Genomic DNA, 23,622 nt, shown 5'->3' on the forward strand with positions numbered 1-23,622 from the left:
TTCCCGCTGCTAGCTGCTTGGTGTATGGCTGTTGGATGAGCAAGCAGTGACAGCAAGCAGCCAGAACCTACCCGGAAAATTTTTTCTGGCGCTGCCAAGCTGCCAGATTCGCGTATGCACATAGCTGTCTGAGTTAGAGTGGGCGTACCCTTCACGTGTCTCGTGTTTGTCTGTGTCGCGTTTTCAATCTTTTCGAAGCTTTTTCAGGTCCCGCGTTCGGCTAATTCATGTTTACACTTCATTGGTAATAAAAATCAAATGTTCATCCACCACTATGCTCGGGAATCTAACCAGAAATGGGACGAGATGCGTTTAAGCAGTGCAAAGACCAAAAACGGATTTCTACATTGCTGCGCATGCGCACTAAAGCCTGTTTTTTCTTAATTTTTTTTAGCTGTTGAAAGTAGCAGTCTGCCAGCTGCTTAAACGAACCCGTTAGCAGCCACGCTTCTCCCCACTCGCTCCGTTCTGTTTTCTCAGAAGTCGCAAGTAATTTTAAACACGCTATAGCTCTCCACATCACGGCCTTTTACACGGTCCCGTGTAGACGTCTGCCAGGCATACGTGAAATGGATCTCACAGTTTACTGACAAATGTAAAAACACTTAACTCTAACAGTTCCCTACTGGCACACACAGTGTAATAATAACTTGCATAAAATAGCAGCGGTTGTTACTGATAATTTCACAAAACGCGTATCAAATACTTGGAACATATTTTGTTTTACTTGCAGGTGAAATTTCGAAGCTACAGGAAAACAAATATTTTTGCTTGTATAAAGTGACACTTCAAAAAAAAAAAAATATAGCTTTAATGTTATGGTGTTACAAAATGACAATGCTGTAAACATACAATATAGTATTTCTTCGCAGAACAAAATCCGTCACAAAATTCACAGGTCTTTCGTACTTCAGGTGACATTTCTGTATATGCGAACAACGAACTGCAAAGAAGCGGCCAGGATTTAGCGTAGCTGTACGGCCAGATTGACGTAGCTACAGCTGGATCATTGTAGTGAGTTTGGACTAAAGGTACGCTGATTACAGTGCTCAAGACGAAAACAGCCATGCAAATAACTGGCTCTATGCAGGCTACCAGAATTACAGTCTAAAGGCCAACCATGGTCAGACGCGAAAGTATCATGCAGAGATGATAGTAAACACAACTTGTATGTAGTAACATTGCCGCGCGGGATCAGCCGAGAGGCCAGGGGCGCTGCACTCATGGACTGTGCGGTGTGATGTCCGGAATTACAAAAAAAAAAGGGGGGGTGGTAATTTTTTTTATTTTGTTAAAAGGAACGAAAGAAAAAAGGGTGAATAAAGGTGAAGGGAAGTGGTTCTATTTTTACTGGAATGAACTTATTGATGGACATCACAAAAATTTATTTTACCTATATATTTTTTTTTACTCATCGAAGAAGACAACACAACACATACAAAAGAAATCATCACACTAATATTATCCACAAAATGATCGTTTCACAAGACACTTTCTAGCTCGACTGACTCTTAAGACTGAACAAGACTCGACTGACTCTACTCTCTCTCTGGACCACAGCCTCTTCACGTCCCTCTGGACCAGAGATTTCAACTGTGATTAGCACGCCGATTATTTAATTAATCGCACAGCCGCTGGGCGCGCGCTTGGCGCGTCATTTAAATGGGGTTAAACGCACACCGCGAGAGGCGTGGGCTAGCGGTGTCTTACAGGTATCACCACAGCGGCTGGTCCCGGCGGAGGCTCGAATCCTCCCTCGGGCATAGGTGTGTGTGTTTGTCCTTAGGATAATTTAGGTTAAATAGTGTGTAAGCTTAGGGATTCTTCTAGTCACACAGCGCATATAAAAATAATACACATGAAACTCATTTAAAATGTCCTTACATTAACTATCATTTGCTTATGAATTTGGTATCAGTTTAGCAGTAATTAAATGTATTATTTGGAAAGAATTTCCAAGTCCCATAAGATTTCACACACATTTGAACATTTTTTGTAGTGACATTGCACACGGAACTGGCCATGGATATTTTATTTTCTTTATTGTTTATTTAATTTAAATCTCATTATTTTTGTTGTTTAAATATTGCGGTATTCTTTCTGTTAATCCATGGTGCTTCATTCTTTTCACACGCCGAAAGAAACTGACCCGCCTTCTCTGGATTGCATCTGAAAGCGAGAGTTTCCTAAATTTGCATAGTTCTTTGTTACTTCTTAACTTGTAGTTGCCAGTTTCGTTTATGGTGGGTCCCAGAATTTTTCATAAAATCCTCTTCTCTTTTTTCTCCACTTTTCCTATTTCTCCTACTTTATGTGTGGCAGTCAGCTCTCGGGCACAGTGGTTTTATTCATAGGATTACATGAATTTTCAATTTGGGTATCATGATTATCATTGCCAAGTGTAGGTAACAGTCGAGACTGCCTTTTTATCATAGTACTCAGTTATGCCTCCGGAATGAACCAAAAGGAAATTGGTCTTTCACTTTCGTGCTTAAATATTCATCGCGCTTATAGCAATTTTAAGAGGCGTATTTCACTTGCAAATTACTGAAAACAAGTCAGCTCGCTCCGCGTGCATAATTAAAAAGCGCTGTCCGCCTTGTGCTTTCTTTTTTCTAGCTGCGTATCCATACTTACTCGGAAAAGTATTCATAGCAGATTTCGCTTCAAGAAATACAGTGGCACCTTAGTTAATGACGGAGGTCCATTCCAGAATTACAGTCATAAAACAACACCGTATTTATCCTACAGACGATTCCAAAAAAGCATTTGACAGAAAACTGATAAATTTCTTTCGGATTCTTCTAGTTACTCACCTCATATAAAAATAATACACATGAAACTCATTTAAAATGTCCTTACATTAACTATCATTTGCGTATGAATTTGGAATCAGTTTAGCAGTAATTAAATGTATTATTTGGAAATAATTTCCTATTTTTACCTCCAGAACAAGACTTTTTTGGAGCTGTTTTACATATGAGCTTGAAAATAAGTCAAGGGTTTATTACTTCTGCCACTTCTTTTAGCTGTTTATTGCAAACCGCGTGGTCTTCTCATTATATACATTTGTTACGTTGACTGCAGACATTTGGATTTCATTTCATGACCACATTTGCAGCATATTTGTAATTTTTAAAGCCAACTTTATTTCGGAATTAGTTTTCTTTGCCCGAATCTCTTGTCGAATTTCGAAGGTACGCAGAAGCTTTGCACTCCGAGCAGTTTGTGCCTGGGACACATGGCGTTCTCTGGTCCATAACTCAATCTAGTGATCGATTTCGGAATCGTGTGAAGCGTTCCGCACAACAGGCCGGCAAAGTGGTTTCCGGCGTTTACTACTGTTTTTGATGTTAGATATGACGTGTGTTTTGTGGAGAATCTTCAGGTATTTTAACTTCTGTACATGAATTGCTGTATAAAATATTATAGCTGTTTGGAAAAGACTGCTAATTCTTCAGTAACAGAATTTTATATCGAGTAAAATTCGACATATTTTTAAAACTACGTATACACATGTGGGTAAAACATAAGGATGACGGTAACTTTCGCATGATGTGACACTGCCAAGTATCACAACTCTATAAAACTTGGACTATAACTACAAAGAACTGCTACAGTGTACTGCAGGAGATATCTGAAACAAATACGCAAATAGACGAACAAAACTGACCCTTTTAGGGTGGGTGATTCGTGGGAGGGAACCGAACAGCGAGGTCATTGGTCTCATCTGGTGAGGGAAGGATGGGCAAGGAAATCGACCCTGCTCTTGAAGCGGTACAGTAGTTACCGCTCTATAAGCAGCAGGTTTCGCTGCTCACTCGCACCGAGGAGTACAAACAGAGGCGGCTCTGCCGTCAATTTTATTGCACGACACGGCAGGCCGCTGGTGCAACAGAACCCATGTGGACGGGTGGAAAGAAATGTGTCTGGCTTCACAATACTTATCTATATGTGACGTGTATTATGCATTAATTGTACTTGAATGTGAATCTGCACATGAACTTTCCTAATCCTCCTCACACCTTTCCGTAAAGCGTGGCCAAATCTTTGTTGGGAAGTGGTTCTGTAGTATAGTAGTGCCAACCTCACTCCTGGGTAGGGGATCAGAGAGACATCACAGGCAGGTAAAAGTCAAAGACGTTCCAGTGTCACAAGATTTGGGGTGGAGAGGTTAGTCACGTCCAAGTGGTTGGACCACCCCCTCCACCGGGGCTCCGGAAGACCTCCTGGTGCCCGCCTTATTCGAGGGTGTGTTACAGAAGACGGGTAAGTGAGCAGACGTGTCCTCAGTGCGTCTGTCTCAATTTTCAAGCATGGAAGAGAGGTATTTGTTGTTTGTATTAATTCTTTTATTTACAGCTTCGAGTTGTGAAAGGAAATAAATGTTATCGTTTAATTTCGGAAATTTGCCCCCCTTTGTTAATGTATCTGGTCCCCAGTTTGCCCGTTATCCTCCTCACGTAGTGGATGTCCCATGTAAAATATTGGGAGACTTTGGTGGTATACATATGGCCAACGCAATTCCGTCTTGCCCGTAGAGATGTGCGTGCAGATTAGTATACAATAGACCTGAGCTATAAGTTGTAAAATTGTAATATCTGTAAACTGGACCATTTCTGCAATCGCTGTAAATTCGAGTGACAATGTTTAAAATAAACAGGTAATCAAGTGTCATCAATCTTTAACATACCCTAAAAATCACATAGGAGTCTAGTTAAAGGAATTCATTTAAAAATAGAAGATATTGAATGCAGGGACGCACACATCGGCGTTTGAGCCCTCCAGCCCCTTGCCTAGTATCGTACAGAATAGGGCACGCTCTCTAGGTAGCGCTCTCAAGCTCCCCTCCCCAGTTATCCGTTGCGCCATTTTTCATTCAGGGCTTGACGACATCAACTTTCATCTGGCGTCCCTAGACAAGGAGGTTAGACGGTAAACTTTCGCCCTTTCAAAGGAACCAGCCCGGAATTTGCCTGAAGCGATTTAAGGAAATAACGGAAAACCTAAGTCAGGACGGCGGGACGCGGATTTGAACCGTCGTCCTTCCGAATGTGAGTCCAGTGTGTTAACCACTGCGCCACCTAGCTCGACTGACACATTATGGTCCTCTGGACATTACAAAAGGCGGGAAATGGTTCTTGATGCGGTGTGTCCTCACCACAGACGGCACCACTTGTGAAACGAGCTCCCACGCCGGCCACAACGTTGGTAAGGAGTCCTGGTAGGGCATCCACTCCCTCACCAGCGCAGTTTAAAATTTCTAGATGGTCGACAGTGCATGTGAATGTGCTGTAATACCCCTACCCAATGCATGTCACACATGCTCGATGGTATTTAATTCAGGCGAATGGACAGACCAAGCCAATCGCGGAATGTCGTCTCGTTTCAAGAGCTCCCTCATTCGTGCTCCTCAGTGCGGCCGCACGTTGTTATCATCAGGGAATAACTTACGTGGTACTACAGGGAGCTGTAGAGGGTAAAATAGGCCGAGACAGGATTGGAATACAGCCAACATATAACTGAGGATATAGGGTGGAAAAGCTACACTGAGATGAAGACGTTAGCACGAGAGAGGAGTTCGTGTCTGGCCGTATGGAATCAGTCAGGAAGCTAGTAAATTCGAAAACAAATTATTTGTTATTTGATTTCTAACCGGTTTTGGTCTGCAATGACGCCCTGAAGATATAGTTGATTGCTTAGTACGTACATAAAATCTTGCCATTCATTTTCTGTGGCCAGTCCTTGCGACACGTTCACAAAAGCAAAGGTCTCGGCGAGTTCTCCACGGTGGCTTCACCTGCAGTGGAGCTCGTGTTGGCCATAAACGCCAAACTCAATATGCGTCAATCACCATCAATTATTATTATTCTCGAATCAGAAACATACAATTCTACAGTAGCCATACACATCAATAAATATATTCCCAGAGGTACAAATTGTATTTATATTACAGGCGCATGGGGTGGCTTGCAGGAGATCGTTCTTCGCGCAGGATGTAGAGCACAAAGGGCACTGAAGCACTTAGCTTGTGGTTTGTCCTTGTCCACAATCACAGAAAGTGACTTCCTTATGAAGCCCCATCTCTTTCGGTTGTCTTGGATTGTCCTGCTCCTGATCGTTATCTGATTACAGATTTCCACAAAAACCAACTTTCATTGCGTCCAGGTGGTAGTTGTTCAGCTTCTGACATCCATCCGCGCAGGTGAGGCGTCGACACAACACCCAGTCATCACGAGGCAGAGAAAATCCCTGGCCCCGAAAAGCTAATGATTTGCATATCACAGCATCTTCTTCCTATCGGTTAAATTTCTCGTCTGTAGCACGTCATCTTCGTGGTGTAGCAATTTTAATGGCCAGTAGTGTAGAAAAGTCAATTTCTTTCAATTTCTTTCTTGTCCTGCTCCTGATCGTTATCTGATTACAGATTTCCACAAAAACCAACTTTCATTGCGTCCAGGTGGTAGTTGTTCAGCTTCTGACATCCATCCGCGCAGGTGAGGCGTCGACACAACACCCAGTCATCACGAGGCAGAGAAAATCCCTGGCCCCGAAAAGCTAATGATTTGCATATCACAGCATCTTCTTCCTATCGGTTAAATTTCTCGTCTGTAGCACGTCATCTTCGTGGTGTAGCAATTTTAATGGCCAGTAGTGTAGAAAAGTCAATTTCTTTCAATGTTGTTAAAGACCCGAATACTGCACAACGTAATAAAACAACAAAAGAACACGAAATATACCATTTTCACTTATTAAATATTCTCAAATTTTCTCTTGTGAAACCCAGAGCTCTATTAAATGAGGCTGCCGTAGGTTTTCGAATCGAAACATCGTTTCTGTACCACTTCAAGGAAAGGTGTAACCACCCTCATCCAGCGTCTTCACCCAAAAATGGATTCTGGATATTACTGGCTTTGGCAGACTGAAATGCGGTCTGCTGAAGACACTTTAGGGTAAGTCCAAAAAGTTTTTGCTCCCTTAAAGTAATGCATCTTCTTTTCTCTAACATTTTTAATAGCTGTTTGCATAGCAGACTCATCCCACTGCTTTCGAGATTGTGGAGTCATTTCTGAAGCAATACCTATAAATGAAACCGGTTGTGGAAGTACGGTACAAATGTGGAATACTAGTGCGCCATATTAGTGACATAGCCATCTTAAAATTCAGAACCGCAAATATGAGTACAAACGAATATTTAATTTAAATAGGCAGCATACACGGCATTTTACAGGTAAGTGTATCAGATAAACGTCTATTTACAAAATACATCAATAATTTGAAAGTTGAAGCTTCCTGGCCGATTAAAACTGTGTGCCGGACCGAGACTCGAACTTGGGACCTTTGCCTTTCGCGGGCAAGTGCTCTACCGACTGAGCTACCCAAGCACGAGTCATGCCCCGTCCTTACAGCTTTAATTCGGCCAGTACCTCGTCTCCTACTTTCCTAACTTCGCAGAATCTCCCCTGCATATCTTGCAGAACTAGCACTCCTAGAAAAAAGAATATTGAGGAGACATGGCCTAGCCACAGCCTAGGGGATGTTTCCAGAATGAAATTTTCACTCTGCAGTGGAGAGTGAGCTGATACCAAAGTTCTTGGCACATTAAAACTGTGTGCCGGTAGAGCACTTGCCCGCGAAAGGCAAAGATCGATAGTTCGAGTCTCGGCCCGGCACACAATTTTAATCTGTCAGGAAGTTTCATGTCAGCGCACATTCCACTGGAAAGTGAAAATTTCATTCTGGGAACATTAATAATTTATTTATTACGAGAAGAATGAAACTGAAAACCTCCAATTACTCCTCCTATTGAATTCGTTGAAACAGCTTCACTACTCGGAGTGGCTGCCAGCTGCCACAAGAATGCATCCCAAAGCAGCCTACAGAGCACTTACAAGGCGAGAAATCACAGTATTTCATATTTCTATCCCTATTTCATATTTGTACCTCTTCCTCTACAAATTTTCGTGAGTGAAACACTTTAATGAAGGTCATTTTAATGAAATGTTGTAGTGAGAAGTTGCAGTATGAAAAAATCTCTCCTGCTATTCTCCTATTTCGTTTTCCAACACAGGGAGTGAGGGGGGGGGGGGGGGAGGTGATGGCGGTAGAAGAGTATTGATAAATACCTCCAGGGATTTAGAACATGAGCACACGAAAACTCCTACAGGAAACAGGTACACATCAGTGGACAGAGCATCTCGCGAAGTTTTTATCTGACATTACAGATGCTCAGTATGGGACCAGTTTGTCACGTCGCGTGTTTAATTCACTGGCACAAATTCTCCAGGAAGGCGCGCGACGGCGGCCCGCTTTGCCGATCTGTTCACTGAGTTGCCTGCTGCGGGTACGACGATAACGATTGCATGATTTGTCTAAATGTTGTGCACGCCTGCCTCTTAGTGCAACTACTCCATAGCGCATATTACGAACTGAAACGTGGAAGCACAGTCATCTTATGAAACCTCGGACTTACTTATGGGTAACCCTGTGTGCATTCCACTGGTACTTTGACACAGGACCTATATCTCCCTGTGGTAATGACATGAATGATTACCCTACATTTTCATTTAATATATATATAAGTCCGTTAATTCCCGTCATGCGGCCATAATCACGCCGGAAACCTCTTCACATGAATCATCTGAGTGTAAATGACAGCTCCACCAATGCACTGCCCTTTTATATCGTGTGTATGCGGAACTACCACCATCTGTATATGTGCATATCGCCATGGCATGACTTCTGTTACGTCAGTGTTATGTAGCCAGTGTGAAAATGCTTTCCGCAGAAAATGTTTCACTCCTGTTTCACAAATCGGTGTGACTGTCACACGATACACTCGAATTTTCGTGTAATGATAAAGAGTTTGTCGTCATTTGAAATAATTTGCCTAAATGTTAAATACCTTTGTAAACATCAGTACGACCCATGTGATTTTCTGAATATATATATATACCGGGTGATCAAAAAGTCAGTATAAATTTGAAAACTTAATAAACCTCGGAATACCGGGCACTACCATGGGTATGCGGAGCAGTGACTGGAGAGACTGAAAGTGAAACAGAACAGTGCCGATCCACCGAACGCACATAATCCACCACAGCAACGGCTGAGCTCGCGAAAGAGCTTCCTGAGGACGTCCGAGAAGCTCACCGTTTCACCAGAGAAGGCAAGGCTGGAATTATGGATGTGATGTCCTTAGGTTAGCTAGGTTTAAGTAGTTCTAAGTTCTAGGGGACTTATGACCATAGATGTTAAGTCCCATAGTGCTGAGAGCCATTTGAACCATTTGATCAGCTTTTCAGAGCATTGACACAAGGTTGGCGCCGATGGCGACACCTACAACGTGCTGACATGAGGAAAGTTTCCAACCGATTTCTCATACACAAACAGCGGTTGATCGGCGTTGCCTGGAGAGAAGTTGTTGTGATGCCTCGTGTAAGGAGGAGAAATGCGTACCATCACGTTTCCGACTTTGATAAAGGTCGGATTGTAGCCTATCGCGATTGTGGTTTATCGTATTGGGACATTGCTGCTCGCGTTGGTCGAGATCGAATGACTGTTAGCAGAATATGGAATCGGTGGGTTCAGGAGGATAATACGGAACTTCGTGCTGGATCCCAACGGCCTCGTATCACCAGCAGTCGAGATGACAGGCATCTTATCCGCATGTCTGTAACGGATTGTGCAGCCACGTCTCGATCCCTGAGTCAACAGATGGGGACGCTTGCAAGACAACAACCATCTGCACGAACAGTGGCCGTTACATTTCAGATGTGTTACGACCGTGGCTGTGCCCTTTATTCGATCCCTGCTAAGTTCTACATTTCAGCAGGATAATGCTCGACCGCAGTTTGCAGGTCCTGTACGGGCCTTTCTGGATACAGAAATTGTTCGACTGCTGCCCTGGCCAGAACATTCTCCAGGTCTCTCACCAACTGAAAACGTCTGGTCAATGGTGGCCGAGCAACTGGCTCGTCACAATATGCCAGTCACTACTCTTGATGAACTGTGGTATCGTGTTGAAGCTGCATGGGCAGCTGTACCTAAACACGCCATCCATACTCTGACTCAATGCCCAGGCGTATCAAGGCCGTTATTACGGGCACAGGTGGTTGTTCTGGGCACTGATTTCTCAGGATCCATGCACCCAAACTGCGTGAAAATGTAATCACATGTCAGTTCTAGCATAATATATTTTTCCATTGTATACCCGAATATCATCTGCATATCTTCTTGGTGCAGCCATTTTAATGGCCAGTAGTGTATATCTGTACCCAAAAATCTTAAGAGGAAAACCTGTCAAACTTTGTGTTAAGCATAATTTAGAAATTTTCCTAATGTGGTATATGTTCGAAGATATGGGAAGCATTGAAGTACATCCCGCAGTATGATCTACAGATATTTTGTTTGCTCATCGTGAAAAACTGAAAAATTTGTGAACGAAAAACAAAATGGTATTCTATATTTGTACTACTTCCTCTGCTGAAAGGGTTAAGGCAGTAAGAGCTTAGCTGCACGCGCAGCCTTTACAGTGTCTCTCACTTATTTCTGCTAGCGTGACATCTGTGCGCTCGGTACTAACGGAGTGTGGCGCGGTGCGCTTGTTGCAGAAACTGTGGTTCCAGCACGTGTGGCCGAGCCTGCAGCAGGAGATGAAGACGCAGGAGGTGCTGGCCGCCGTGCTGCAGCCCATCATCTTCCTGGTCCAGGAGTGCACCATCGAGGAGTACGAGTCCATCATCCTGCCCGCCTTCAGGTCAGACCCGCTGCTCAGCCTGACTCGGTGCCGCAGCCGGGAACCGCGCAAACTTGAGCGGGGCGCCGCGCGCGAGGCAAATTACGCATTCCTTTTGCCTGCAGATATACTCCGTAAAGTTTGTTGGCGAACCTGGATCAATTTTCTCCGCCGTTAAACTTATAAAGTCAGTCTGAATATGGGTCGCCAGCCTCCCCTCATCCTGCGAGACAGGAATAAACTTGCCGCTACTACCAAAACCAACGATTGTCTGCTCTAGTTACCTATGCTTATATAGAATGTTTCCGAGGTCTGGTCACTGGACTGGAATATGTAGAGCACTCACACTTCATACTCCGCTTGCAACTGGCTGCTAACTTAAACCAACAACCTCCACCTTCCCCCCTCACACACACACACACACACACACACACACACACACATACACAAAGCTGCATAACAATCCAAATTAAGAGCCAAAACTCACAAAAACGCCACGCTACAAGGCACTGCAGAAACAAGTATAATTTTTTTGCTTTCACTGAGACTGCAACAGAAACCACATGCTAAAGGCTATCGGATGTAATGAGACGCCGCATCCCATCGACCCATGCGGTCTCACTGAACCGCAGCACTCACCTAGAAAGTCATAAAACGACTAAGCAGCATTACACATCCGCACAAGGAAATGTACTTTTGGATCCTAGTTTCGCTATAAGAAGAATGACTTCATTGATGATGAATAATCACTAATTCCCTAGTTAACTGTTGAATACTTTAGAACACCACCTCCACCTCAGAGGACACACGACTTGCCTCCTGTCGTATTCACCAACTTCATCCTACATGTCCACAGCTCGTGGTCGTGTGGCAGCGTTATCGCTTCCCCTGCCCGGGTTCGATTCCCGGTGGGGTCAGGGATTTTCTCTGCTTCGTGATGACTGGGTGTTGTGTGATATCCTTAGGTTAGTTAGGTTTAAGTAGTTCTAAGTTCTAGGGGACTGATGACCATAGATGTTAAGTCCCATAGTGCTCAGGGCCATTTGAACCATTTGAACCATCCTACATGAAACATGCAAATGTGGTACGAACAGAGCCCCTACCACCGAAGTCGCTGTTGTTAACTAAGTGTCTTGCTTACATACAGCATATATACAGACTCCTCACTTAGTCAACAAAGGAAAACTGTGGGAAAAAATTCGTGTAGTCGCAAATTTTTATAGTGGTAGCAGGAACTGTCATGAACAGCATACTAAAAATCGCGACGATTGGGTGTGCGTGCAGCGGCGAGGAGGCATTTAAAGGTTAGTTTTTATGTTTTTTTCTCGAAAACTGCTGCTTCCAACAAAAATGTTTACCGGTGAAAAATTAAAGTTGATTAAATTTCCAACAAAAAATATCATGTCTATGTTTTCTCTACGACTAATAATTTCCGTGTTGGATTCCTGAATGGAAGAGTTTTTTGCAGTCTACCTCTAACACAATTAATGGCGATAGAAATGCAGTAAGTTTGCGGTCATTCATAATTCACCAGCAATTAACTACAACGTGGCTATATGGCTTTACAGCATTCTATCTACAAAAGACAGTAGCAACATGGCATATTTACCAGTCCAGCACCTTTCCTACCAACACTACACAGGTCACTGAAAACATCACACATACAAATTAAGCACTTGTGAGCCATTGTTTATAGGAAGGTATTTTGCGTTAAACCTCTCTCAATAACTGCAAATAAATTCTCAGCAAACTAAAAATTACTCCACTATATAAACACGAGTTCAGTGAGCTCATTTTTTCTGTTCATGTAAGAGAGCTGAACATGTCATGCTGGGAGAGTGTAGTCTATCAGAGTAAACTGAAGTGGGGAAAATTGCCTGTCCTCGAAGAACGCTACAGGATGACTGAATAAATTTCTCTCTAACATTGGAGAAGAGTATGCAGAGACTTACGTAGATTTTGTCCATATACGTCTGTTGCGTTAGTATTATTAGTAATGCAGACAACAGTAGCGTTAACGCAGTGTGTGGAAAGCAACGACCCCCAAGTATGTATTCGCACTGCATCGCCGGTGATTAATAAGGCGAGAAGCGGAAGTATCGGTATAATTTTGTGAATGGCCCTATAGTGGCATTTTTTGCCGTAGTGCGGTTGAGAGGATGAGGAACTGCCTGTTCGCGCTTCATTTTTCAGACCTACCATAAAAGAGGGAAGTGCCCGACCACAACCCGGCGACGTAGCTTCCCTCACGCTTCTAACCTCCACCTCTGCTTTTCGACACTGTTACATCCTCGGGACGCAATTTATCTCTTAATAAGGTTCTACTGCACTTAGATGTGTACAGACATTTAATATTTATTCTTAACCAAGTTCGTTTAACAATAAACGTCACTTTCATACCACTAAAACACTTTTTTTAATAATCTACAATTTATCCGTGTCGTGGAACGCGGAAATTGTTAGTTCTAGATGAAAAATTGTTGTATGAAATTTAATATAGTTTTATTTTATACTGGGAGACATTTTCGCGGCTGTCGAGATGTTAAAGAAAAACCGAAAAAAGAGGCCGTTACGCCCCTATCCCCCCCCCCTTTCCCCATCCACACAACCCCCACCTGTCAGGACATTTTGTATGGTCTTCGTAGTTCTGATGCCCCCTTCTACGCCTGTATAAAAATTTGCGACTACACGAGTTTTTCTCCCAGTCGACAGTTTTCGGTCTTTGTTGGCTAGGTTAGGCGACAGCTATGGCAAAAGTAGCTGGCAAAACAGATTAGCAACAATTTCGAGTGATTTATTGGTAGAACTTTTAAGTGCACAACTGGAACATGAAGATAGTGCGTGTCAATATAGTTCAAAGTTCTCTTGTACTGATCTGCCATTAAACACTGGTATAATTCTAAATCCACTGAATTATGATCAACATCACTTGTATAATGTTGTTTTTGGCTCATCTAAATGGAGACTGTATATGAGTCCTGAGATACTCGCTGAAACACAGACCTTATACTGCCTGGGTTTGTCTCATGATTGACTTGAGGTACTGTATGCAGCAGTGTGTGTGCTCATGTTCACGTTTGCGGATTGATGTCACATGCTAATTATTTGTTTGATGTAGGAGGGAGGCATAAGAAAGTCCGTGTCCTGTGCCCCCTCTCTATGTTGCTACTGAGTTGTAGGCTGCTCGGTGTTCTTCTATGTGGGCTGTGCACCGTATCATCCGGAGGAGGTAGCACCGACACGCAGAAAGGACGCCAGCCGACTCTGCGCTTTAGCAAGGCCCCCCACTTGAGACGGATTGGTGGAAAGGCCAACCTATGTCCTTCAAACTGAACAAAGACGACAATCAGTGGCTACCACAAGTCGGCTCTTGTGTAATGGCAAAGAGAGAAACCCCGCGAAAAAACTGGAAACTTTATGTTATACATCAAGCTGCGCTCTGCTACGTACATGCAGTTACATCGTAGAACGAAAGTTTCATTGAAATTCTTGGGCTGAATTGAGTCTTTTGTCGAGTTCCAGGATGAGAGTAGTATCTCGAGAAACCAACGTAGTGGACTCTCTCAGGGTGGTGTTCTTCCAACGTGTACAGCCAAGACTAAAAGCTTCATTTTTGGTAATGTCGTATCTTAAACGTTTTAGTGCTTTGATTTTAAGATTACTGAAAGAATACTTTTTTTTATTTATCAGTCTACTGACTGGGTAGATGAATCTTCAACGAATTCCTCTCGTGTGCCAACCTCTTTATCTTACAATAGCACATGCACCCTACGTCCCTCATTATTTTATCGGCTGAATTTAATGTCTTTGCTCTTAGTTTTCACCCTCTACTGCTATCTAAAGTGCCATGAAACGTCCGTAACGTCTTGAAACACGTCTATTATATTGTCCCTTCGTCTCGTAAGTGTTTTCCATACGTTCCTTTCAACGCCGTTTCTGTGAACCTCCTCACTATCTTATCATTCCACCTAATTTTCAACATTCTTCTGTAGCACGAAATCTCAAATGCTTCGATTCTCTTCTGTTCCAGTTTTGCCACAGCCCACGATTCACAGTGCTGTGCTCCTAATTCTTCAAACTAAGACGTATGTTTGATACCAGTACACCTCTCAAGGCCAGGAATTCCATTCCCCCTTTGCCTGTGCTGCTCTGATTCTTATATGCCCCTGGCTTCGTCCGTCACGTGTTATTTTGCTTCTCAGGTAACAGATTGCCTTGACTTCAACTATTTCGTGAACCCCATTCTTATTGTTAAGTTCATCACTAATCTCATTCCTGTTACACCTCATTACCTTCGCCTTTCTTTAGTTTACTCTCAGTGCATATTCTGCACTCATTGGACTGTTCATTCCGATCAACATGTTCTGCAGTTCTTTTTCAGTTTCACCGAGGACATCAGTGTCATAAACGAAGCTTACCTGTGTTATATTTTCATTTTGAATGTTATAATCCCACTCTTGAACCTTTTTCATATTTCAGTCATTGCTGCTTCGGTGTATAGAATGAACAATAGCGGTGGATGACTATATCCCTGTCTTACGTGCTTTTTAATATCAGCACTTCATCCTTGGTGTACCGTTCTTAATGCAATCTCTTGGCTCGTCTACGTATTTTGTAGTTATGTGTCTTTCCCTATACCTTACCTCTATTTTTCTCAGACTTTCGAACAAAGATTTTTTTGGTGCAAGACTACTTACAACTGCACTAAATGATGTGTCAGCATGTTTCCTGCTAGCTGAACCGGCAACCACATAGTTTTTCCAAGACTCAAAGGATACTATACCTAACAGAGAACAGCATGTGATCTGGGAACTTAAGAGGACTACTTTACCTCTAGATATATTCGATTCTCCTTGAAACTGGCTTTAACATTTAACAAAAGAGTGCTAACACAAAGCAGAGGCCATCAGCGCAAAATAATATCCATTTTCCTCAAACAGAGAGTATTAAAAACATTCTTGGTCCCACTTTTTCTGCTACGTGGTAACCGCCTTTCTTCGATGTCCTCAGCTCATACAAGCGGGATGGGTACGTCAGTAATAAAACCTGCAGAGTGAATACCAAACGTTTGAAATCACCACCACAATAAAACATTTACTGGCCACTGAAATCAAGGGGACAGTGCTGTACCTGGCCCATAGTGCACCTTAGAACATTTGATGTTTCTTGGTCGGTATTTCAATCAGGTGATCGATTTTAGAAACAGATGAAGGTATACGTACTAGGGACAACCATTTGCAATTTCTAACATTTCCTGTTATTCTCGTTGTAGTGGAACACGAGGCTGTGTCTTGGGCACCATTCAGTTCAACACTCACGAAGAGCCAAAGGATCTGCTAATATAAAAGGAAATGATGATGACATTTTAATGCCACATAATGTATTAAAACTGTTTTAAAGATATTTTTAAGTCTTCAGTAACAGAATTTTATGGCACATAAAAGTCTATACATTTTTAAAAGTAGCTATATAACGTGTGAACGGTTAAGCCATACTTCGTCGGTCGTACTCCATCCTGTACCTTGGAATAGAAGACACTCTTTTATCGTGGAAACTTGATATCTGCAGATGAATTGAGTCTCTTTAATATCTTAGCAATTCTACCCGTCTTCATTATGCAGTTTTGTGTTAGTTTTTAATAACTTGTATCTCAAAACGTGTATAGCTTGTAAATGGCTTTTGATTTCACTCACTGATTATTGCAGTCACAGAAGAACAATGAAACAGAGAGACTGTTAAATACGGTACTGGCAAGATTTCCTCAAATGCAGCACTTTTAAATTTCAGTGGAGTATATTTTCCTAGGTACGTGACGAAGATATGCCTTGGACCACTTTTTCACATTTCGAGAAACTTTACTTTTCTGGGGTAATTCTTGTAATTTCAGAAAAAGAAAATGGAATAATAAAATATATTAATTCCTTTTTACAAAGCTCGATAGCGGTCAAAGTCCGAAAAGTGTTCCAAGTTTCAACACTCCCCGCTGCGCTTGAGGTATAAAGAACAAAGGCAGATCTCAAATGAACCCTTCCATTGTTTGGACGTTTGGATTCCACCTACGATATTTGCGTCTGATAAACGTTTGTTCCCCACTTTCATTGCTTAAGATAAACTGTGGACAAAAGCAAGTGGACCATTTTGATTAAGACACGATGCAGGGTGGATAACTTCCGCTCTCTAGAAGTGCATGTACTGATTACGAAATTCTGATGATTCAACTGAAACCTATTAGGACATGCAACGTTCTGCAAAACTTAAGAAAGAGACACATAAAGTAAAATGATATATTAACAACTCAGTGACAGTGATTGAAAGTGGGTGAGCATGTTTTCAGAGGTCTCCCAGTTAAGCACAGGAAGTTGGACGTCACATGGCGAGTGGTTGCCCCCGCAACTCAAGGCAGTTGATGGAACGAGAAAGTTCAATTGCAATGCAAGGTTGAGTACATTTCTATGTCATTTCCTGTCTCGTGGGACTCTCGTACTGATTTGAACCCTTCGTCTGCTCGCGTCTATCGCTAATTCATACGCAATATTGAAACGACCTTATTTTAGGGATACTGTAATATGGTCATGTTCTAGTTGAAATCATTCTAAGAATATTCTTGATTAATTAACTAAGCAAATTTGAAAATTGGCTTTGTCAAAATTAAAGCACCTCCTTAATTTCTTTAGTCATTTGTATATAGTTTTATTTAGGAAAGTTGGCTAGCCAAACCTTAAAAGTCTGTGTTCTTACCCTTAATCTGTTCCTAAGCTGATTGGAAGTAATGAGAGTTCTGATGGGAATTGTATGAACAATTGTACTATTTAGTAAAGCTTTACCTGAGTATATTTACCTAGACACATTCAAATGTCAACTTTTGTGGGTCTTGTTCCGGTTAAAGAAATCTGTTATGTGTCCAAGTGATCTGGCCTTGTAAGGCAGTCTCCTGTGTTAGTGTGATTGTGATTTTATAATGCTTTTGTTTGCAATATTATATGCAGCAACTACAACGGCTTAAACAGATTACTATCGTGTTTTTGGTGTGTCATTACCATTACCATATATCACTGGTAGAAGAGCGTGGTTACGATCCAAAGACCTCTGGGTTATGGGCGCTGCACGCTTCCACCTACTTTAACCACACTTCATGTCGGTTGGTTGGGCGTAGCCGCACTTGCTCAACTGCCGTCAAGATAGTTAGTCACGACACCGAAATAGATGATAAACAACTAAAACAATTCCAAAGGATTTTTGTACATTGGCATATTCAGTTAAGCCGCACGCCACCCACCGAAGCTACTCGGCGACTAGAATTCAATCGGCCGGCGTAGCTTGTAACAGACTCGAAGGAGCTTGTCCTTCCGACCTCTAGGAAAACCAATTCACCATGGGCGGTGGATCTGCCCTCACGACTCAACACGCCGTAGCCACTGGCCCCGCTCTTACGTTGTCCGCCTCGTCCTCTTGCCGCCCTACCTTCGTACACAGTCCCACGTTACTCCCGCTCACTGCCGATTCCGACACACCTCACTAGCAGAGCGCATGCGCTGGCGTTAAATCCGCGCCGCCAAAGATGAACAGAAGACAAATAAGCATCGAAGTCGACTCAAAGATCAAAATGACAATAGATGGAACCTGCGCCAGAAAACGCACCAGCTCACAGAGTGTGTATCAATCAACTAGCAGTGTGGTCGTGTTTCTCATTACGACATGGCACTGAGGCAACATTTGCATCATTTCACATGGGAAGACTTTTGGAAAACTGGAAGAGGGCTTGGTATTGTCCGCAGCATTATTTGACGTGCATGAGGAGCATTCCGAATCACAGGCACTGGTGCCCGAGGGAGAGAAGGTGGTCGAGCACGGTCAACTACAGCAGCAGATGACCGCTACATGTGCAACGGGCGAGAAGGGTCCACGTCAAACAGCGGGTGCAGTTGCAGTCAGATTTAAGAGGACCGCAAGGCACTTAATTACGCTCCGCAGCGCTACGGTGACTACATGTGCCCAACGACCAGTGTGTTGTGTTCCGATGACATCCGCATATCGGCGGCGGCGTTTGCAATGGTTCCAAGACCGTAGGAATTGGACCGACGAGGCGTGGTGGGGTAGCGCGCTCTTCTCAGACGAGAGCAGATTCAGTTGGAGTGGTGATTGTGGACGTAACCTCATACGGTGAGAGGTGGGAACACGTAATGCGCGCAGGGATGTTGTCGCACATGATCGTTTTGGTGATCCAGGTGTTACAATGTGGAGAGCCATAATGTGGCAAGGGCTTAATGGACAAATTCTTGAAACTCAGTAGACTCACGTGCTAACGTTATTATGACACTGTATTCGTCCCCCACGTGCGTATTTTCAGCGGTGCATTCGGCACTAACTTCATTTTTGTGAATGACAGTACACGACCACATCGAACAGTGCAGGTGGAAGAGCTCTTGTAATGAGAGGATATTCGGCGAATTTCACTTCACTTAAATCCCATCGACCACATATGGCATGTGTTGGGGAGGCGTACTGCAGTACGTACACGTCACGTGCACCAACGGCCATTCACCAATCGTCAACTGCGCAGGTGGAGAAATGGCACACCACAGCAAAACAATTCTCTGCCAAGCTTGTGGATAACTTGGGAGCACTTTGTAGAATGTGCACTGCCACCCGTTGTGTTCACACACGCTATTAAAAACCATGCCCCGCAGCTTGTAACGTCCAGGGGACTGTAACGTCGCGAGTCAATACGCGAAAACTTTATTGCACTAAGCTACTTTGCAGAACAGCCCGCAGCATTGAAGCCACTGGCTGTGAAGGAGACAGCCAGTTGTGTCTTCAGCAATGACTCATTCGCATCTGTCGCTATGCTAGCCGTGGGAAGCGGTATCTGTATCACTTCGTGCGGCTGAATATTCAAACCCTTAAGAATCTAAATCAACTATATTAGCTATTGTTTAAAGTCGATACTGACTTTTGTTATTCAAGAGAATATGGTATAAAAGTTTCAGCCTTCTATCTCTCATACTTTTAGAGTTAAAGGAAATTACCTAAAACACCCCAAACTGACACTTAGACTAAAAAACTCAAATAGGAATAATAACAGTTTGTCTTTTAGAATCATTTGAAACAATTACCGGAGTTCACAAAATGTCAGGTCAATTTATTTGGATTTTTCACATTAAAAACGTTAGCTACTTTTCATTTTCGTCATATAAAATCCAGAAAAGATTATTATTTAATTAATATTTATTTGCTTTATTGCTGTGGAATGAATGAAAATGAGTGAGAGTGTGTAAGTCGCACATACGCAGAAATTCAATATTATATAACGTAGCACATTACGCAACTGTGTAGTGGGAAAGTTGTGTTTCCCCTCATTGCTGATGATTTATTTCTAAGAGTACTTTCTTTTGTAAGATGGCAGCCAGAACAGCAGTTTGCAGAGTAATAGTTTCCTAAATAAATTCCCAGATTAGTTTTCCTATCGTTTGGCTTTGTTAAACATCATATTAATATTTGCATATTGAAATGATGTGATTACAACTGGGAATAGTGATTGTCGTAGGACAGTTTTGGCGCGAGAATGATCTCGAACGATTGTTCTGATTGGCTGGTCACTTTGATCATCCAATCAGAGTTTAGCAGTTCCCACGCACTGCCAGGTAGTTGTTGGCTGTTGAAGGAGCAGCGAGAAGGAGTCGCTAGTCAGCTATTGGACGTACAGGTCATGTTGAACGTTAGAAGAAGTTATTATAATTTCGCATCCAGACTGTGTTGCCGAAGAAGCAGTTGCATTTACGGAGAGTTTTGTGAAGTTTGGTAGTTCTTGATTTGTTTTGTTGGAAAGATAAACGCGTATGAACTTTCCGCCTTTGTAAAATTCCACGTGACATGTTTCGTATACGTATATGGAATATTTGGTGAGCAATTTCTTTAATAGAAATCCACTGAAAAGGATTGAATGTGAAACTCAGATATAGTAGCGGAGTATTGACTGTGAAATCACTTAATTCTACGGGTTGGACTTCAGTACATTTCTGCCTGCCTGGTGTGTGTACTGGGTTGCATGAACTGTGAACTGAGGACAGTGATGTTGTTCGCTAATTACATGTGGGCTAATGGTAGGTATTTTTTTAACTGAAATAGAATAAAGACTCGTTTCAGTATTTTGACATTTTACTGAGAGAACGAAACAACTACTTTCCGCCCGAAAAGTATTATAAGACCTTACAGAATAGCTTGCTACCAGAGTTTGCAACGTAAATATTGACGGCGTTTTCTTCAACGCCGCTTTTACGTCGTCAGCGCTGTACGTACGTATGCAGAGAAGTCGCTGGCCTGTTGTGGACGAGCGGTTCTAGGCGCTTCAGTCTGGAACCGCGCTGCTGCTACGGTCGCAGGTTCGAATCCCGCCTCGGGCATGGATGTGTGTGCTGTCATTAGATTAGTTAGGTTTAAGTAGTTCTAAGTCTAGGGGACTGATGACCTCAGATGTTAAGTCCCATAGTGCTTAGAGCCATTTGAACCATTCTGGAGAGAAGTCATTGCGATTTACGATGGCCCCCTGCACATTACAAAAGGTGAGACATGGTTGTTAATAAGGAGTGTGATCAGCACAGATGGCAGTGCATGCTCTACAACTTGCTCCCACGCTGGCCACGAGGCAAGTGAGGAGGTCTTGTGGTAGCAGATTCCATTCTTCCGACTGCTGTATGGTCATTGGTGCATGTAGACCTGCTGCTCAAGGCACACTACAAGTGCTCGGGGGATCTAAGTCGGGGGAGCAGGAAGGTCAATCCATTCTCAAATTATCCAGTCATTGCAAGGGTTCCACCACCTGCAATCGTCGTTATGGTCGCACACAGTCACCCAATGAAGGTAGGGCCGAACGAACCACTGAATAGACGCTCGTGGGAAGGAGTACGTGTCGCAATAAGTTTGATCAATGCATGTACTGAGATCAAAGGTTCTGAGGTCAGTACATCACTGGTCACTTAATACCCTCCTCCCCCACCCCCACCCCCTTGCACACATCTTTGCACCAGGACCACTAAAATGCTCATCTGCTACAATGCTGGACGTATCATGATATGATGAAAGGTGGTTCCTATTTGAGCTCACTTTACTGGCAGTCACAACGTTCCCCATCTAGTGCATTTTCAGCCATCTATATATCGTTGATCTTGCTGTGCACTCACATCAAGGCTAGCATAATTTGTATCGCGCTAGGACACAAAAATAGGTATTTAAACTGTAGACCAAAACGGTGCTACTCCGACATCATCCTCAGACAGCATCAGATGGATTGTCAACGTTACGCCGTATAGAATTTCGTTTGGCAATTGCTGACATCTTTCTTTTCTCGAAACTAAATCATCCTGGTAAGAGAACCAGACACAGGTCCGTCTAACGACATAACAGGCATATATGCTGAAAACTTCTCAAACACAATGCAAGAATTTCTTGAATGAACCAAAGTGTATCTTGAAAGACACAGTGATTGCGTTGAAAGTTTTGCACATCAGCATGTTTGAATTGATTCACCTTCCCGTAGATTTGATTAGAAATCTACATGTATTCAGGTAATAGTGTTTTGAATAAAACTTGTCGTGATGTTTTCAAGAGTGTGCCACTATTTCCTTGCTAGTCGACACTTGTCTTTATCCTATGCCTGCACTATTTCTACTCTGCGCTCGATGCGGCACTCACAGAAAGTTTCTGTTTTTTGCAGGAGCGTCTTCTCGATCCCGAAGTCGATCCAGGCGACGGTGACTCTGCTGGAGAACCTGCACGTCATCCTGGAGAAGACGCCGAGGGACGACATCCGCAGCGAGGTGCTGCCCATGCTCTACAACGCCTTCGAGAGCACCACCATACAAGTGCAGGTGGGTCGCTACGTCCTCAGTTCCCTCAAATCGTTTCAAACTACTTTAGTTTCATTCTGGAAACATCCCCCAGGCTGTGGCAAAGCCATGTCTCCGCAATATCCTTTTTTCCAGGAGTGCTAGTTCTGCTAGGTACGCAGGAGAGCTTCTGTGAAGTTTGGAAGGTACGAGGCGAGGTACTGGCGGAATTAAAGCTGTGGGGACGGCCGTGAGTGGTGCCTGGGTAGCACAGTTTGGTAGAGCACACAGTTTTAGTCCGCCAGGGAGTTTCATATCACCGCACACTCCGCTGTAGAGTGAAAATTTCATTCTGGCAACATCCCCTAGGCTGTGGCAAAGCCATGTCTGCGCAATATCCTTTCTTCCAGGAGTGCTAGTTCTGCTAGGTACGCAGGAGAGCTTCTGTGAAGTTTGGAAGGTACGAGGCGAGGTTCTGGCGGAATTAAAGCTGGGGGGACGGGGCGTGAGTCGTGCTTGGGTAGCTCAGTTGGTAATGCACTTGCCCGCGAAAGGGAAAGGTCCCGATTTCGAGTCTCGGTCCGGCACACAGTTTTAGTCAAAAATGATTCAAATGGCTCTGAGCACTATGGGACTCAACTGCTGTGGTCATTAGTCCCCTAGAACTTAGAACTACTTAAACCTAACTAACCTAAGGACATCACACACATCCATGCCCGAGGCAGGATTCGAACCTGCGACCGTAGCAGTCGCACGGTTCCGGACTGCGCGCCTAGAACCGCGAGACCACCACGGCCGGCAGTTTTAGTCTGCCTGGAAGTTACTTTAGTAAAAATTAGCAAGAGTTGTTTTCCAGGAAATGTCAGGATGATGGTCGCAGCACAACAATTTTTTTTCACGATGTAAGTATACACGATATTTAAACAGCACACAACACAAGAGACGCCTAAGTCAATTGTAGCATCATGCATTATGCATTCGGAAACTGCTGTATATTTTTCTTTAATAGCAAGTTACACGAAATTTTACTTAGAGAAATATATCCTAGACACCATTTTTTCC

The 23,622-nt window shown here is 43.2% G+C and overlaps 1 protein-coding gene across 1 annotated transcript in view; it reads left to right on the top strand.

Annotated features, from left to right (window-relative positions):
* The window catches only part of LOC126267610 (SCY1-like protein 2), a 1,033,915-nt gene that overhangs the window by 794,529 nt on the left and 215,764 nt on the right, over nt 1–23,622 (top strand). The window contains exons 10-11 of the mRNA XM_049972911.1: nt 10,614–10,759; nt 22,449–22,602. Coding sequence (XP_049828868.1) covers nt 10,614–10,759; nt 22,449–22,602 — 300 coding nt within the window. The remainder of the gene's footprint in view (nt 1–10,613; nt 10,760–22,448; nt 22,603–23,622) is intronic.

Source organism: Schistocerca gregaria, chromosome 4 (assembly GCF_023897955.1).
Source record: "Schistocerca gregaria isolate iqSchGreg1 chromosome 4, iqSchGreg1.2, whole genome shotgun sequence".
Classification (NCBI taxonomy): Eukaryota; Metazoa; Arthropoda; class Insecta; order Orthoptera; family Acrididae; genus Schistocerca; species Schistocerca gregaria.